The sequence below is a fragment of the Pundamilia nyererei genome, unplaced genomic scaffold (genome assembly GCF_000239375.1).
Source record: "Pundamilia nyererei isolate P.nyererei 1_Seehausen unplaced genomic scaffold, PunNye1.0 scaffold00084, whole genome shotgun sequence".
NCBI classification, from domain to species: domain Eukaryota; kingdom Metazoa; phylum Chordata; class Actinopteri; order Cichliformes; family Cichlidae; genus Pundamilia; species Pundamilia nyererei.
In genome coordinates, this window is record NW_005187485.1 from 2,504,758 (window position 1) to 2,522,643 (window position 17,886).

The 17,886-nt window shown below is 41.6% G+C and overlaps 2 protein-coding genes across 2 annotated transcripts in view; both read right to left on the reverse strand.

Moving 5' to 3' along the window:
- Positions 1-5,621, reverse strand: part of cdh17 (cadherin 17, LI cadherin (liver-intestine)) — a 12,617-nt gene extending 6,996 nt beyond the window's left edge. The window contains exons 1-5 of the mRNA XM_005738576.1: positions 5,574-5,621; positions 5,011-5,106; positions 2,191-2,328; positions 1,954-2,089; positions 811-969 (exon numbers count right to left, since the gene is read on the reverse strand). Of these exons, the coding sequence (XP_005738633.1) occupies positions 811-969; positions 1,954-2,089; positions 2,191-2,328; positions 5,011-5,106; positions 5,574-5,621 (577 nt within the window). The remainder of the gene's footprint in view (positions 1-810; positions 970-1,953; positions 2,090-2,190; positions 2,329-5,010; positions 5,107-5,573) is intronic.
- A 2,829-nt stretch (positions 5,622-8,450) lies between these two features.
- gem (GTP binding protein overexpressed in skeletal muscle) lies at positions 8,451-10,941 on the reverse strand. Its single transcript, XM_005738577.1, has 4 exons — positions 10,180-10,941; positions 9,730-9,806; positions 9,442-9,646; positions 8,451-9,354 (listed from the first exon to the last, which is right to left on the reverse strand). Exons 1-4 carry the CDS (start codon positions 10,535-10,537, stop codon positions 9,071-9,073), a joined length of 924 nt encoding a protein of 307 aa, XP_005738634.1. The 5' UTR covers positions 10,538-10,941; the 3' UTR covers positions 8,451-9,070.
- Between the last annotated feature and the right edge of the window lie 6,945 nt (positions 10,942-17,886).

Here is a 17,886-nt window from a genome sequence, read left to right on the forward strand (position 1 = left end):
AATTTGGTAAAATTTGTATCACAAACTGCCTGATGAGGATTCGATGGATGTTTTTATTGAGGTTTGGATGTTTACAACCCTGTGAGTTGACTGCTTTTAAAAATGTTCTTTATATTGTAATATCTAAGTTGATTTTCCAAAATCTTGCCTCTGGTATTTGCTATAAATAATAAAGTAATAAAGACGAAATTAACACTGAAACTAATAAAAATTAAACAAAAATGAAACATTTTAAAAAACAATAAAAAATAAGGTAAAATCATAAAACCCAATCTGGAAACCAAAAAGTCAAAATGAAATCAAAATAAATACTTACTAGAAGCACAAATCCCCCCTGAAGCTGTTCTAAAACAATATGAAGACATCGCCTGGTTGTGGCTTCACTGTGATGTCGTAGTGCTTCTTACTGAAGAAATAAAAGGCGTGTTGTGCAGCTCTCTTCGTGCTCTTTCACATGATATGTGACTCAATATTGTTTCTTGAATTTTCTTTCAAGCTTAACTTTGACCTTGGGTGCTAACAATGAAAGTCAAGGTCAAATGCTTAACCAACCCAGATACTGACCTAGTAAACTGTTGTTAAACTTGAAAAAAAAAAAACAATGGGTAATGTAAGGATTTTCCTGATTTTCACATTTTGTGTGACCTTCACCTGATTTTCACTAAAATCAGATCAGCTCGAGCTGTTATTGGTTTTTACCATCACACTGAATGATAATCGTAAAACTGTGGATGCTGCACTGCTAACAGACAGACTGATTACATACTGCTTCCCTCTCCGGGGGGAGAACTGTGAGAACTTTGGTGCTACCTTGCTCTGTGGTGGAGATCTCTCCAGTGTCGGGGTTGATCTGAAACAGCTTTGTGTCTCGTATGCTGGGGATCTCGCTGACCAGGCTGTATCTCAGACGAGCGTTTGGAGTCTCCGGGTCATCCTGATCCGTCGCAAACACTCGGGTAAATGGGACAGCTAGAGCCACACAGAAAACTTACGTTAAAGTCATAGAGACAGGTTATGGTGACTCACACTGTCTACTTAAAGAAATACTGCTTAACCCACATGCATAGAAGGAATCCTTTAAAGGGTTCTCTGAAAAAACAAATACAGTGGTGCACGCTTTATCCTTTGAGCTACACATTAGCTGCACTTTAATTTAACACCAAACATATTACTATGTACTCAAATTAATGGTTGTAGGGTGGCTGGAGCCAGCTGCCATTAGCAGAGAGGCGGGGTACACTATTGGCAATATGTCACATGACCAATTAACTTAACCCAACTAACTGCATTTCTTTGAACTGTGGAAGGAAGCCGGAGTACTTGGTGAGATCAAGCAAACTCTACACAAAAAAGTCAGATGCAGGATTCAAACCCAGGACCTACTTGCTGTGAGGTGCTACCCCCACGCCACACTGCTGTCCCAAAACTCTTTCATTTTTGACTTACGTTTAAAACTCAAATGTGTAGATCTAAACAAACTTGGTGTCACAGCTTGAGTTTAAGGTCCCAGGTTTGAGCAGAAAGCATTCAGTGGCAAAATGAAAAAGATCAAACATCCACTGTGATGAATGCCCGACTGCACTGAAGACCTCTGCAAGCTGATTTTCATAATCAAGTAAAATTAAAGCCTCGAAGGGGAGAAATGAAGCTCTAATTCTTTTATCTGCTTTGAAAAATCACTCTCATTAAAATGAATAGCACATGTAATTTGCAGGTTATGGACTAAAAGATGCAAACTCCTTAAATCACGTGTACTCTTCAGCATAAAGGTTTACTTAAAAAAAGATGAAAGTGTTGAAATCAACAGGGGGCAGCTGTTATTACTGCCCGTGATGAACTAGACGTAAGGCCACCTGTTCTATCATAAGTACTTTAAAAAAGATCGAGCGAGCAAGGATAAAAAATTAAAATATGCAAAGCAAAAATGTCACAACAGGTAGAAGTGTGCACAACCTGCTGGCGTATTCTCCCGAACCACAGCTGTGTAGACACTCTGGTTGAAGTACGGTGCTTTGTTGTTGACATCCAAAACATTTATGGTCACATAAATCGGACCCTCCACCACTTCTTCATCTGCCAGTGCCTCCACCTGTGCACGAACATGGGCTTTTATGCACGAGTGTGTGTCCCGTGTGCCTAATGCAATGCGAGCACGGTTTTCCATGTGTTTGAATAAAGATATCGTGTTACCATGATAATGTAGTGCTCCTCTCGCGACCAGTCCAGAGGTTGTTCCAGATAAAGCCACCCATCCTTTGAAATACTAATGTCTTGCCCACCTTCTCCACTCAGCCTGAAGTTATTAACATGTAGATCTGTCACCTGAAACTAAGGAGTGAAAGAAGCAGACGAGAAAAATCAGGACACTTTGACCACAAAAACCAGGTCTGTTCATCGCTTCTTGAGTTTCATTTGATCTCAGACAAAAAAGTGGTAACTTTTTTAGTGAACAAAAAGGGGAAAACACCATAACTTCCTTAAAAGATCACACACTTGACAGTTAATCTGAGTATGACTGCAAGTTTCTGATTGGCACGCATTAATGGAAGAAGTACTCTTCTGCATTTTAAACCAGTATATAAATACAACATATTCAAATAAAAACACAAGGATTCGCTGTAAAAACCCCACTGATGTAAAAGTGCACAACAGTAAAAGTGATCAATGTTAAATGTTTATATTAATGTATCACCGCTGTAACATAAGTAACATCCAGCTGCTGTTGCCATTGGTCCAGTGGTTTCCAGATCAGAGGCTACACTAAAAGAACGGGGTGTTTAGAAATATCTCTATTTTTAAAAGAAGCATGTATCTGTTTTTTAAACTGAAATAACATTAAAATTTACCAAAAACTCACACAAAATGCCTAAAATGATAAAATGATTCATGGAAACATTAATCGTGAAGCATTACTGGGGTATCTGTAAAGGAGTACAGAGCCCCACTTTCAGCAGTCTTTACCATCAGCATGTTACTCAATGAAAATTCAATGCATTTGGGCACCTCTACAGCTCACCTGGCTGAACAGATGACTCATACGCCAAAAGGTTGCTGAGTTCTGGGTCTGATTCTGGCCCAAACCGTTTCCTGTGAGTCAGACCCCCCACCTGCTCTCTAAAAAAGTCTAATCGATCTAAATCCCATCCGATTACATTAGTGCGTCTGAAGACAGCTGTAGCTAGTAAATGTAAAAATGATTTAACTTTGCCACGTCATTCTCTCTGTAAACATGATAGCTTGAAAAGTTTTTAATGAATTTGGATAAAACTTCATAGGGATATAGATTTGGGTCATGTTAACTATCAGTTAAAATCTGGCTTACATCCACCAAGGTCTTCAAGGTCATCTTGAGATTTAATGATCAAAAATTGACAAAAAATATTATTTTCACAAGTGTGGTGTGTTGTGTCAACATATAGAAACCACTGTATAAAGATTTCAAATATAATGTCACATTTGACCTCTGACCTCTCCTTAAAGGTAAATGGACTGATCTGAAGGTCAAAGTGATAATAATGCAGAGCTGTATATAACTATGTTTCTTACTGCCATTGTTTGTCTTTTCTCTGATTTATACTGAACTATAAATTTCTTAAAGTACTTTAAAAAGAAGAAGAGAAAACATAATGATTATATACAAAATCCAATAAAGTTCCCATAAAAGTAAACACTGTCCAGAGAGTGAGCTGCCTTGGTGGAGGATTGCGCTTTCTGCTGCTTCTTGTTTTATTAATAAATTTGATTGAGTGCTGAGCGTCAGGAGCCGCAGGCTTTGTGGGTGTGATTATGCACTCAGAGCGGTTAAAGAAAAACTTTCCCCTGGAGCCAGTCAGAGTATTCTTGTTCTAGGAAGTAAAAATGAATTCCATGTGGACATTTACAAAAAAGGAGATGGATGTAGCACCTATTTTCACAGAGCAGGTCAAACTGGTTCGGACTCTCTAGAGACTAAAATGGTACCTACAAAACCCACAGAGTCAACAGAAAGGAAAAATCTTTTAGGGCCAGCTAAAAATAAAGAGTTACGTCTGAAACTGGCTACCCGGTGGAGCCAGTTATCTCCAACGACTGGACAATGGCCCCAAATACAGCTCCAAACTGTGTGACGACAATTCGAGAGGAAGCAGTCAGCTCATTATGAAGTGCCCAGCGTGGTCACCGGACCTCAAACCGGTGACCACACGCAGGCAGGTGAAGTACAGCAGCTGTTGTGGGAATAGTTTGACTGCATGGTATGCAAGAAATGGCAATGAAACCAATCGAACCGATGGAGCTAATCAAAGTCCAGCAGGAAGTCTGACTTTAAATCCAAGAAACCCAACTTAAGTGTTAAATATCTGCAAAGCTACAGCTGCTGCAAATAGACGAATGATTGATTAAAATGGAAGTTTGATGGAGAGCGAGAGTTTATGGGAGATAAAGTATCGAAATTTCAGGAGCGGGACCATGCCTCCAAACACGCTCCTTCCGGTTCTTATCTATATATGTTCCCCCAGTTCTACAAGCTGTTCATTCTCATCTACGTGCCCCAGCCTCCCTCCCCTTTTTAAGTCTTTAATTTCTTCACTTGTATTTAGTACACTGGGATCTGGTAGGCCTAGGAGCTGCCACAAGTCCCCTTCGAGGCCTCAATTCACATCAAAGCCATTCACCTTTATCTACTAAAACACTGTCAAACCTAAAATGAGAACACGCTCCCAGCTAGTGAAAAAACAATATGATGATGATGTTACCAAACTTTTACAGTAAACGTGAAGGCTTGTGAGATGGCCGACAGAGGAGCAATAACAAAGCAACAAAGATCTGCAACAATACTTTATATTCAGAGTTTTTTTACTATTTATTATTTTCCTATCTTGATTAAGATAAGATAACTTCTCAGGTGCAGGTTCTGGTTTAGTGACACTTATCTGACTGAGGTGTTTGATAAATGGAGCGCGTGGCACATGTGCAGCTCATCCACCTCAAAAATGGACAATATTACACCAGCTGCTGCCATGCTTATATTACCTGAAACAAAGGATAGGGCACTGGGGTCGCCTCTGGCACATCCAGCACTGTGTTCTCAAAGGGGCCCTTCTTCTCCTCCAGATCCTTCCCACCAGCCTATTACAGCGCAGAAATAAAGGTTAAAGGTCATCGAGTACAGAAAAGGGCAAGAAAAAATGAAAACCTCTCACACTCATACCTAAATTTGCCATTTTAGCTTTAGCTCCGGTGAAATCAGTCAAGCATTGAGGGCAGTATTTACAGCCCAGTTATTTATTGAACCAAAATGACTTAACAGTGGAGGAACTTTTATATTCGACTACATGATGGGAGAGCAAAGTCTACAGACAAAGGGCCCACGCTCCGTTTAGCAACCCTTTCTGTGAGTGTTTTAAAATGAGTCACTGAGGGCTGTTTCACAGACTCTTCGTTAACCTTGCTGATAGTTGTAAGTGTTTTCTTTCATGCGCTCCCTGTGTAGCATTTATCAACGCTGACTATTTCACAGATCTTTTAACAGGTTCATGCATTTGAATATGTATTGAAGAACAGCAGCAGCAGTTGGCCGGCGCTCGTGTACTCACAATGCTGAGCAGCAGCGGGAGCAACAACAGATGCACCATGGGTGTCATTATCACAGCCTGAGAAGGAAGAGGAAGACGAGGAGGAGGGTTAGAAAAAAATGTTTAAGGAGGTTTCAGAGGTTGTGTCATTTTTGTGGAAAATATTCACTGTGCTCTACTGTTGCGGAAACACTAAAAAACCCATGTAGTGGATTATTACCAATTCCACAGAGGAATCTTTAAACCCTCTCAACCCTTTTCTCCGTTCAGTGCAGTGTGTCATTGATGTGCAATGTCCACAGTGTCACAAAGAAAGCGTGTCCTCTGTCCTTGAATCTGCACATGTGCACTGTATCTCGCTTTGTGCATACTTTGTGCTGAAGTGCTTACACATGGGACTCCACCTACACCTTCCAGGTTAACCACCCACCCGAGTGCACAGAAGAAAATGAAAGTCGATGCCTTTTAAAGCAGCGTCAGGTGTTCGTGTCCGAGTCTTTCTCTTTCTGTAAAGTGGGTGTACACATATGTATATATGTATATGACACCAAACCAGTGCAATGACTTTAGGGCTGTCTCCTCAGACGCTTGAATAAACATAACTTCAATGAATCTGTAGCTTTTCCTGCATTTTGCATTTAAAGCAACCGTTTCCCCTGAAAAAAAAGTACTACACAGAATGCACTGAATGCAGAAGCATCCAAGTTATAAGGCCAGAGTAATGCTTGTTTACTAAAGAAATAATGTGACAGTCACTACTGACAATTAAAGAAAAATCACACTTTTAATTCTTTTAAGTTGGTAAATAAGATATGTAGAGATTCTGGAGCTGTAAAGTTCAAGCGAAACAGAAGGGTAAAGTCAAAGGGTTGAGTGAAGGTGACATTGAGTCGAGCCAAATGACCTTTTTGTGCCAAAGGACACTTTTGAAGTCACCCCATTGTCTGAACACTTTATTTATCTGCAGGTTTTCTGCATTTTATAAGAATATCTGTCTCCATGTTGTTAACTAACATCTGCTGCGAAGCAGACCTTTAACTGGCAAGTCCCTCAGCAGTGTCACTAGTTTCTAAACGTCCACCTACAGCGACTTAACTGGTATGCAGAGGAGAAACTAACAGACGTTTGACACTTGATTAAATTGAAGCTAGGATAAATACACAAACATGGATCCAAAGCTACAGGCCCCTCTCGCTTTATCCTCTTAGATCAATGACTGGATGACCTTTGTCTGGCTATATTCAGCTGCTATGATACCAAATTTAAAGTCCCGTTCACTTACCTTCCTCCTATTCTAAAATGCTGAGAACAACCCAGGAAGAAGGAGAGCAGTAAGGCAGTAAAATATGCCAACACCTTATCTAAGGCCCTGCCAAAGTCAAGTCAAGATCACGGCCCTTCAGCGATAATCTGAGAACATTTTAAACCCGTCATCGCACAATCTATAAAAACCAACACAAGCAGTCCTGTTTGTTTCTGGCGACACACCCGAAAAAAAATTCTCCAAATTCTCCTGAAACAAACCTGAAACTTGGGAGACAAGAGAGCGAGGTGGCTTACCTTAGAGGAGAGAGCAACTGAGACACTCGTCAGACTGATCTGAGCAGCTCCATCCTGTCCTGGTCAAACGTTAACCAGCCACTAACCAGCAATGTTTTATTGGATCTAATGATTGTCTAATCACCCTGCCCTTCTGCCAAGCTGGCCAATGGGAAAGAAGCAGACAAAAGCAACAAAGACAGGAAGAAAAGAACAATTATAAATAAAGAATTCAATAAAACACCTGTCTATTAAAGTAAGATGGGGGTTTTATTGAAACACTCAACTGCTTGTGGATTTGTAGAGTACTGATTAGTGTTTGTAAAACAACAAACTCTTTAAAGGGAACGTCTCAGCAAAGCATTTGTGAATTTTAGCCGGCATGTGCGTGAATTCTGGACAAAAATAGAACAAGAAGCGGGGAAAACGAGGGGGGGAAATTTGTGTAATCGTTCTCATTTCTTCGCTGCTCATTGTTTAAGTTTCTGATTACCTCTTAGACTTTGACCTATGCACCATTGCTGTGCTTCCTGGCAGATTTTCCATCAGCAGCAGCGCCTGATAAGGAGCTATGCGTAGACAATAGGACCGACTCCCTGATCGCACTGACAATCCACTGCCTCATGGGAATGCAAAGCTTTGAGGTCAATTCAGGAGGTCAAGACGCACATGAAACTGTAAAAACAGGAAAAAGAAGGTGTGTCTTAAAGGCTTCATCTTTATGACCCAACCTCACACGTATCAGCTGGAATTATCTGTTATATGACCTGATGCATAAAGTCATCCTGAGCTGAGAGGTTTACAAGCTGTGGAGAGCTGCTTGGACACACAAACCACAAAACTGTGCGACTGTAGGAAAACAGGCTGCGAGTGAGTCACTGTTTCACAGGCCTCGCTATTTAACCAGAACCTATGACTGGAGAGTTGATGGTTCAGCGGATGAAGCTGGAAGTGACTCTGTTATGTAAAGCGTGGCTCTGTATGTGCACACAGCCCAGTATTGCAGCCAACACCATCTGCCCGACGCTCTCTGAACCAAACACACTTCCTCTGAATGTTACCTTGGCAACACATTTTTCTGCATTTGACCGTTTTCCCAACAACACCGAGCTTGAGAGCTCGTCCGGTGCCACACTGGGAGCCAAATCACCGTACCCAATCAGACGCGCAGGGGACTAATGTTGCTGAAGTAAGTTCAGGTTTAATGTCACCACCTGACTCATCCTGCATCAGCGCAGTGTTGCTGCGAGACCCTATTTGTCCAAGTGTGTCTCCTTTGTGTCAAAGCTGAGTCACCCATTATCATTTCTCATCAGTGATGTGGAGATGGCAGACAAAAGAGTGTTATTTTTTTCCCTTCCAAAAGCTGTTATGTCACTTTATTTCATCAAGCAACACTTAAAACAAAAAAAAGATACATTATCAATGTGGTGTTATGTACAACAAGTGCAAAATACGACACGTATAAATAAAGTAACAGTCAAAAGATCATCGTACACATAATCAAAGACATTAACTGCACAAAGTAGCTTACAAATCATAGCACTTTGGGATCAACAGTCAAAATTTGGCAAAAATCGGAGCAAACTGATCAGGAAAAAAGAAGAAAGGAGAGAAAAGGCTGTTAAAATGCGTTTGTTCGAAACACAAACAACAAAATAAATAAATAAATAACTTCCTTTTCTCAGTTTCCATCAGCTGGTCTCTAATCTTAGACATTTCTGTCACACAGACACGAGGCCTCTAACAAAGTTCATTTCAAAGGCAGACAATCTAAGCCGAGTCCTCTCAGTCTGTGCTGGATTGCAACGCGTTCCTAACACCATCCCGGCTGTTTGGAGGGTGGATGTGAACACCGTGAAGGCTGCGTGCGAACCATCCAACTTTGTAGCCACCTCAGATGTAGGCTTATCCTCCACCTAGTAACTTGTTCTCCTGCTCAAAGGTGTGATGTAGATCTGGCTTCATCCATCAGGCTCCTACAGCACAGAGAGATCATGGCAGGACTTGGATTTCAGCCAGAACGCCACGCTGGGGTTGTTCTTTGCCACCACTTTGTCAAGGAAACGTTTGGCTTTCATAGGGATGCTCTCTCGGCGGGTAGTGCAGCTTCTGTGCCTGCGGCGTTTGTTGGCTTCTTTGGAGTCCCGTCGTAGACGTAGCTGTCGCACTATGCCGCGGAAAGCCTCCCAGACGTTGTGCTGCATGGCGGCCGAAGTCTCGATGAACTTGCAGTCGAACACAGCGGCACAAGCGCGACCCTCTGAAACAGGGAGGAGACAGTTTCAGGCACTTGATCATCTTATCAAAAGAAGAGAAGCATAAACAGACTGAGATTAGGCCTCCTTACCGCTCACTGACACCTCTCTGCGTCGCACCAGGTCACACTTGTTCCCCACAAGAATAATCGGTGTGTTCTGGGCAGGGCAGAAGCGACGCAGGGTTATCCGGAGCTCAGATGCTCTCAGGTATGAGGCCCGGTCAGTTATAGAGTACAGCAACAGGTAGGCATCCCCAGTCTGCATGTACCGCTCGTACATACATTCACTGTCAGTCTGAAAAGCACACACAGGGCTTAGTATGCTCACACACAGGCAGGTGAAGTCTCTTCTTTGATTCATTTTGTAAAAAAACTCACCTCTGAATCCCAGGTGTCAATCAGAGTTATAGAGGCAGGCTCTCCATCCACTTCAATTTCCTTTTCAGTCACTTCATCTGAATTTAAACAGGAATCAAACACTTAGATCTGAGTTAAATCAGCAAAACGTCAAACAGCATTATTATTAGAATAACTGCAGTGCTAAGGTTTTATTATAGAATAAGATTTATTAATCCCATAGCAGGGAAATTTACATTGTTATTGTAAATTTACATTGTTATAGCAGGGCAGCTAACCTAACCTACAATGCAAAAATAGAAGACAAATATGCACTATACAAAGTAGAATAAATACAATTTATTTCTTCTACTTTATGATTTCTATTACTATGTTATTTTATATATATTCATATAACAATATATACACGAGTATTACAGGAAGAATAGAAGTGTAACTTTCTCGGGCACTATAATAAGGTCTTTCTCTCACCTCCACAGAGCTCGCAGTCGTCGCTGTCCATGCTGTCCGCTGCACCGGCGAAGATGCTGGCGAAAGCCGTCTTACCGACCCCGCTGGCCCCCAGCAGCACCACCCGATACGGTCTCCCGGGCTCCGCGGAGTGCTCCCCGGCGGAGTCGGTGGAGATGACTGAGTCCGAGGAGGACCAGCTCCCTCTGCTCCCGTCCGACTCCCCGGCGGAGCTGGCGCAGGATTTGGAGCGAGAGATGCAGGCGGGGACCCTCGCCAGGAGGCTGTCCGAGAGCGGGTGGCTGCCCGCGTCGCAGATGCTCCACCGGTGGAGCTCGTTCTGCAGGCGGAGGCTGTGACGGCGCACACTGGACAGCATGGTGCCGGCGGCAAAATCGGGATGGACTGGATTATACACAGCGATGGGATTAAACCTCTTCCAGCACAGAAACAAACAGCCTTCTTACTTCTTAAAAGACACTTCAGAAGCTTTTTATCCTTCTCAGGTGAACCAGAAGCGTCTCGTTTCTCTGGGATTAAAGGTGACTAAACTTAGTCTCAGATAATCAGAAGTTCCCCCCTGTTGGTGTCTACTGCATTAACTCAGGCCCACGACCTCAATATGCTGCTTAAACCTGTTTCTGCGGAACACCGATTTCAAAGTTTAATTCGTGCATTTCCAAAAATACAAATAAAACACACTTTCTGGATAAATCCCGGAGGGAAATTTACAGCTTCTGCCTTCTTGATGTGTCTGCAGCCTCATCCCTCGGTAATCTCCAGCTGAGTGAAGTCTCTTAATGCCCTGATGGGGTTTCCCTGCAGTTTATATAGACGGATGGGGGCGGGGGGAGGTCACACAAGTAGAGCATGGGAGAGTGGATGCAAAGCCGTGATGTGGTGGGTACTCACTGTTTTGGTTCATGCGCACGGGGTGCGGCAGCTCAGATGATATTAAAATGACTGTGCGGCAGTGACATACGGTTCAGCACCACCGCATTACACGTGTGCAGAGCCTGTAACACTGATATGCTCCTATAGAGACGCCTCACTGCTGAAATTTATTTTATAGGATTCAACCAAAGGTTTGTGACACGTTCCCAATTCTTATTAGAAAGTTTATAAATCCAGGATCAATCTGCTTCTGATTACTGTCACAGTTACTCACTGGCCACTTTGTTAGGAACACCTATTCAACTGCACATATTGCAAATATCAGCCAGTCACATGACAGAAACTCAATACATTTAGGCGCAATACTGAGCATCAGAATGCGGAAGAAAGGTGTTTAAGTGACTTCAAATGTGGCATGGCTGTTAGTGCCACACAGGCTGGTCTGAGTATTTCAGAAACTGCTGATCTGCTATCTGTAAGGTATCTCTAAGGTTTACAGAGAAGGATCTGAAAAAGAGGAAATATCTAATGAGCCACATTTCTCCAGGGGAAAATGCCTTGTTGATGTTAGAGGAGAATGGCCAGGCTGCTTTGAGCTGATAGGAAAGCAACGGTAACTCAAATAACCACTCGCTACCGCCAAGATTTACAGAAGAGCATCCCTGAACACATCAAACCTTTAAGCAGATGGACTACGGGAGCAGAAGACCACTCTGGGTTCCACTATGCTGAGCTAACAGTAAGAAACTAAGGCTTGGGATTGCCAAAACTGGACAAGAGAAGATTAGAAAAACTTAGGCTGGTCTGATGAGTCTCAATTTCTTCAGCAACATTCAGAAGGTAGGGTTAGAACTCGGTATATATCATGAAAGCATGGATCCATCAAGCCTGGTAACAAAGAGAGGAAAAGAGCAACCGCTTTCACTTTGCACCATTTCTTTGAAAATTTGGAAATTCAGAGTTTATAAAAAATAAAACCTTTTGTTCCTAGAGTTTCTGAATAAACTTGTTAGTATATTAGGATCCATATGTCTGTGAAGGTTCTCAGTCATCCAGGTCATCGTAGTGTAAGGAGCTTGGAAAGAAAAGCGTCTGGACTTCTTTAAGTTGCTTGAAGTCGTTTCACCTCATCTGAGAAGCTTCTTCAGTTCTGAAGGATTCATAGGTTTAGATCAATACAGTAACTGAATTATTGAAAAATGTAAAACAATCAGTAGCGTATGTATGTTCCCAACTAAAATGGCTTTTCTTTTAAATTTAATACCATCACAAGCAGAATTAAAACCAGCTACAATAAAAACAACAATATCTAGACTTCAGTGGTAACATAAAACAATCAAAATGACTATTTGGATGCTCAAGTTTTATAATGTTGCGTCCATCATATGACCAAAAAAAGTGTCTGCTGTGAAAAACATCTTTTATACAAATGCCTGGTGGTGAAATCACTTGTGATCATTCTCTCTTGTGAACCTCCAGCTTTTTCTTTTTGTGAAATCTGTAATTTGTGAGATGAAGGTCAGAAAAAAAAGATTACATAAGTTTTAATCAATAGTTTTATTATCTTTAATGTTTGGAATCTAAACAATGTAAATTTATCTGCACTTCATTAAGAGAAACTGGTGAAGGGCTGCAGATGAAAACAAGCTTTTACCAATACATTTTTCTGTTCAAATAAATAAATAAATGCATGCAGTGCATTCAGGTGTAGTTTATATAAATATGGGAGCACTGTGTAAGCCCATGCATGCAGGTCACGGTTGTAAGCATAATAAAAACTCTCATGAATAGAGCGTATCCAAACTGCTTTGGTCTGATCGAACGTCCTTGAGGATAACAGATGGAGGGAGACAGCGCGATGAAGAGCTCGGTCCTTCATACTGTAAATATGCTGTTCAGTGCGACTCGTTCAGACATTCTGTTTTGTTTTCTTACCCTGCAGACAGCATACTGTAAAGCCGACATGTTAACAGCAACCGGTTCACATAAAAGGTTTTTCTCTGTACACAATATTTGCCGCAATGTTCAGAAGCAAGTGGGAACAACCACTAGTATTGTTCTTTCCACCTACACTTTTACCATCTGAAAGCAACAGGCGTGTGTCAAGAACACAAAAAGCCTTCAGTACTATGGTACTATTATGCCAACAGAGCACGTCGCTCTCAGACTGCCAGCTTACTTGTGGTTCCTAGAGTATTTAAAAGTAGAACGGGAGGCAGAGGCTTGGGCCCAGTTTGGATTTGGGAGACAGACACCCTCTCTACTTTTAAGATTCCCTTTTGATAAAGCATATAGTTATGACTGGATCAGGTGACCCTGAATCCTCCATTAGTTATGCCTAGACTGCTGGGGGCTTCCCTTGATGCGCTGTTTCTTCTTCACTTTCTTTTTTTCACTCACTGTGCTTATAGTGATTATTATTCATCTCTGGCTTTTGCCCGTGCGCCTTTGTCCCGTATTCCTCCCCTCACTCTCAACCGGTGGCGGCACATGGCCGCCCCTCCCTGAGCCTGGTTCAGTTATAGGTTTCTTCCTGTTAAAAGGGAGTTTTTCCTTTCCACTGTTGCCGAGTTGTTGCTCATAGGGGATCTTCTGACATGTGGGATATTCTTGAACTGAATTAAACTGAACCAGAGCTGCAGCTATTAGTAATTAATTTAAAGAAATGTAAAATAATGATAAAAAAATTATCTTTAGTGTTAACTTTTGCCACTTTCTTTTGTCCAACATGACTGTAAATAGAGATCCCCTTTTATAGAATACAGTAACAGGTTAACTGATAACAAAAACAACAGTCTTTAACTGTGAGTACAAAACGAAGGTGAATCTGCATTGTGTCTGCTCAACTCTGCTCTAAACTATAACAGATGCTGGCTTATTTTTTATATGGACGAGTCAGTAATTACCATTATTCATGTATTAGCGTTGAGAAAGTTCTTTGAGCATAAATGAGCCACACCTCTGCTGCTTGCCTGGCCAACCTGGCAGATGATTAACAGACATATCGTCATGGAACAAACAAAGGGAGCGCGATTTATTCCCAAATCCTAGTTTTTCCCCAATACAGACCTTTAACATGGCATAAAGCAGCTAATAAATATCAAACATTAAGAAGTAGCATTTAATGGGTTTATTTTAATTTACTAAACTTCCTGGTTAGGTTAATCACATATCAAAAGCTGTGCAATATTTAAAAAAATATTTAACTAATTATTAATTCACTACATTTTATCAGCACATGCAAGACAAAAACAGAGATTTGTTCCATCTAATTAGCACTAATACTACAGTGAATGAGGCTGCACCAGACGCTGAACAAGCTTTGAAGGAAAAGGAGTGGCTGCACCTGATAACGGAGTTTTATATCACAGAATCAACACACCCTGGCTACATAGATTTATTAGCTGCAATTCAGCAATCGCTGGGTTAAGAAACTGATAACTATCATGTCAAACACCCTCATTATCATCGTACGGTGATATTTTCTGTTTTCTGTCAGAGAGTCCTCTTTCTGCCAGAAATGTCTAAATAAAAGCTGCCCTGAGATCAGCTGGCAGCAGCATACTGCCAACGGATTGTAAAAAGTAGTATTTTATGAATGACCTCTCTAACAACATATGCAAATGTCCAGAGAGACTGCATTCAACTTGTAAACTGCATTCAACTCGCAAACATGAGATTCTCATTAGGAAAAGCACTTTTTGAGTGAGGGATTGAGCGACTGAGGGTTATTACAGTAATTGTTGGATTATGCAGCCCACCCCCGACTGTTGTTTTTCCAGACTTTCGGGACTGACGGGCTGCGCTCTCATCTGCGGGACCTGCTGCTCTGCATTATAGCTCTGATCTGCTTGACAGATGACTGGGAAACATTAAATCCTTGTTAAGTGCTGGAGCAGGCCCAGGGTCAGGAGGAGGGGATTGAGGGAAGGGTTACACTTTGGCGGGCTGCAGATTGGCAGGGTGATGTTGATGGTGAGAGAGTGAGAAGTGACCTATTTTTTTTTTTTCCTATCGCCTAATACAAAACAGATTTTGATGAAGGTGCTGCTCATACACGGAAGCTGCCCAGTTCAACCCCAGCTTAATCCCAGTCTGATCTGATGGTTCATTTTGGTGTAAAACGTGATGCAGCAGACAATTTAAAGACAAATACTACACTTGGGGAGAATGTCTCTTGGAGGAAGTATAGTAATGATAGTTGGTCATGTACCTGAAATTAGAAGATGGACGTGCACCTTAAAATAAGGAGCAGCCTGGAAAACTGGGAGATTCAGTCAAAGTTGAAATGAAACGTAAATGCTGGTGGAGGCTGAGGAGAAACCAGTTGCGCATAAAAGACCAGGAAACAGTTTTAGCTTTAATATTTGCTTTTGGGAATTTACACTGAAGTTGAATTGAGTTTTTGTTGTTGTCTAGATGTGTCAACTGGTTTTAATCTGACAATATTATTAACCTGTACAAGTCAGGCGGCATGTACTGCATTTACTGTTTGTCAATCTGTGATGTTATGTGTGTGAAATCGTTCCTCGGCACAATAATTGTCATCAACAGGAGATAGAAGGGATGCATAAATGTGCCAAAATATCTGTTTCTTCTGCTTCTCCACTTCAGGCTCAAGGGGAGGATGGAGTCCATCCCAGCTGTAACAGGGCGAGAAGCGGGGAAGACTCTGGGACAGTTCGACCTTCAGTTGGAGGACTAATACACATAAACACAGACAACAATTCACGCTCACATTTATACCTGCAGTTAATTCACCAATTAATTAACCTTATCTGATTTATGTCTTTGTACTGTGAGGGGATGACAGAGTACCTGGAGAAAACCCACACAGGCCTGGAGAGAACATGCAAACTCTCCACACAAAAGACCCGCCTTGGATTCGAACCCAACCCCTTCCTGAAGCAACATCTCCCAAACCTCATGCTACCCACAAAAGTGTTGTGACGTAGACAAAGAATATTATCTTCAGGTTTGAGGGATAATCACATCTGTGTGTAAGCTGTTAAGTAGCGAGATAAAGAGAAACCAGATGGAGGCGCACAATCTTAAATATGTGGATCTCAAGCTTTATGCATTTTATAAACCAATTTAACATTAACTGGCTTTTCTGCTTATGCAGTTGCTGCAAGAATACATATTTAAACTTTAAAAAGACTAACACAAAAAATTGTCTGTGATTTAAATTTAAAGACATTAGTTTAAAGATTTTAAACTAATATTTTCTATATTTTATGCCTTTTATTTCTAATCCTGTAAAGTTATACAGAGAACAGTACAGGAACAATAGCAAAAGAAGCACCACAGAAAATCAGAGAATAAGTAGGTTGATCAATATTGTCCATTGGATTGGATTCCAGCTAACTGATGGTGAACATTTGTTTCAGAAGGGCAGTCTGCTTTTCAACAATGTAATGTGTTAATTCTTTGCTAGGTAGCAACCACATAAATCTGCTCAAGCTCAAGTGCATCCACAGAGGAGCCACCAAGCATCGAGTTCACATCCTGAATCCTAAATAAGAAGCACAGATGGCATCTAGTGTCCATGCTGATGCACAAGCGTCGGAATATTTCTGAAACATTTATCCAGCTTTGACGTCAGAGACACCTTGACTATTAATGAATGAAATATGGGAAATGCAACCTCAGTGGGGGTTACATCAGAGGTTTGGCTATCTAGCTGTGACAGTGTAGTTAGATCTTCCACTCAGGTCCTGGGATCACAAGGACTAAGTGCCCAATCTGTCTTCATCAAAACCACCGTGTCCCTTCCTCCCCCTCCAGCGGCGGAAAGTCATTCACCCTTTAAATCGTCGAGCTGGAACTCGGCTTAAAAGGGGGATTGGAGGTTCAGCCAGCGGCAGCCAGTAAGAGCTTTACAGAGAGAGAGAGAGAGAGAGGAAGAGAGAGACAGACAAATTCCACCTCACGCACCCACCAGCACATGGCCTCAAAGACCTGATTAGGATCAATATCCTGTTTGGAAGAGTGACACTCTTCAGTCCGGCACGTGTCCGATAACAATAGCGAGGAGATGCGACGCAAAATACAATTACTCTGAAACAACAAACAGCATCTTACATCAGCAAAGCCAAGCTGCAGCAGGACCCGTAGTAAGTTGCTTGGTGACAGTTGCTAAGCCACCACTGGTTTCTGTCTAAGGTCTCTCTCTCTCTTTTTTTTTTTTTTAATGTCTGAACTCAGGGACTTTCAATTGTGGTGAAGATGCTGTCCTTACTTTACGAGGTTACCAAGTTTTCAGGCAGATTACCCTGAAATTTTGTTTAATGGTGCTTGAACTAAGTTGGGGAATATTACACACATCAGTAGAATTCTTTTTTAACTTGGTTCTATTATTCACCTACTAAAAGGACTAAAACTAATCAGAAGAGCAGGAGTAATCAGCCTCAAGGTGCTTTATGTTGTAAGGTAAAGACCTTACAATAATACAGAGGAAGCAGAAAACAATCAGATAGCTCACGGAAATCAGAAATCAGTGTTGCGTTTCATATTTTATTATAAATTACTATTTAAACAGTATAAATACTGTATGTAGGTATTCTTCAGCCTAATTCAGTACATGCAGCTACAATCATGTGGGAAAACTGCAGATTTGAGAACTGTCCAGATTAAGATCTAGACGGTTCTCCACCCAGAGGGTAAGTCGCACAAAGTCACTGTTCAGGATGCTGCAGCGAAGCCTGTTGTTGGAAAGTTCATTGGAAGGGAAAAAGTGCAAAAAGCAACCTGGGTGATGGTGACCTTGAGAGGATTGTTAAGAAAAGTTAATTCAAGAACTTGGGAGAGGCTCACTAAGACTGACTGAGGCAT

Coding starts and splice junctions, on each gene's coding strand:
- gem (XM_005738577.1), bottom strand. CDS start 10,537: ATGCTGTCCAGTGTGCGCCGTCACAGCCTCCGCCTGCAGAACGAGCTC. Junction 9,807..10,179: donor CGACTGCGAGCTCTGTGGAG/GTGAGAGAAAGA, acceptor GTTTAAATTCAG/ATGAAGTGACTGAAAAGGAA. Junction 9,647..9,729: donor TTGACACCTGGGATTCAGAG/GTGAGTTTTTTT, acceptor TGTGCTTTTCAG/ACTGACAGTGAATGTATGTA.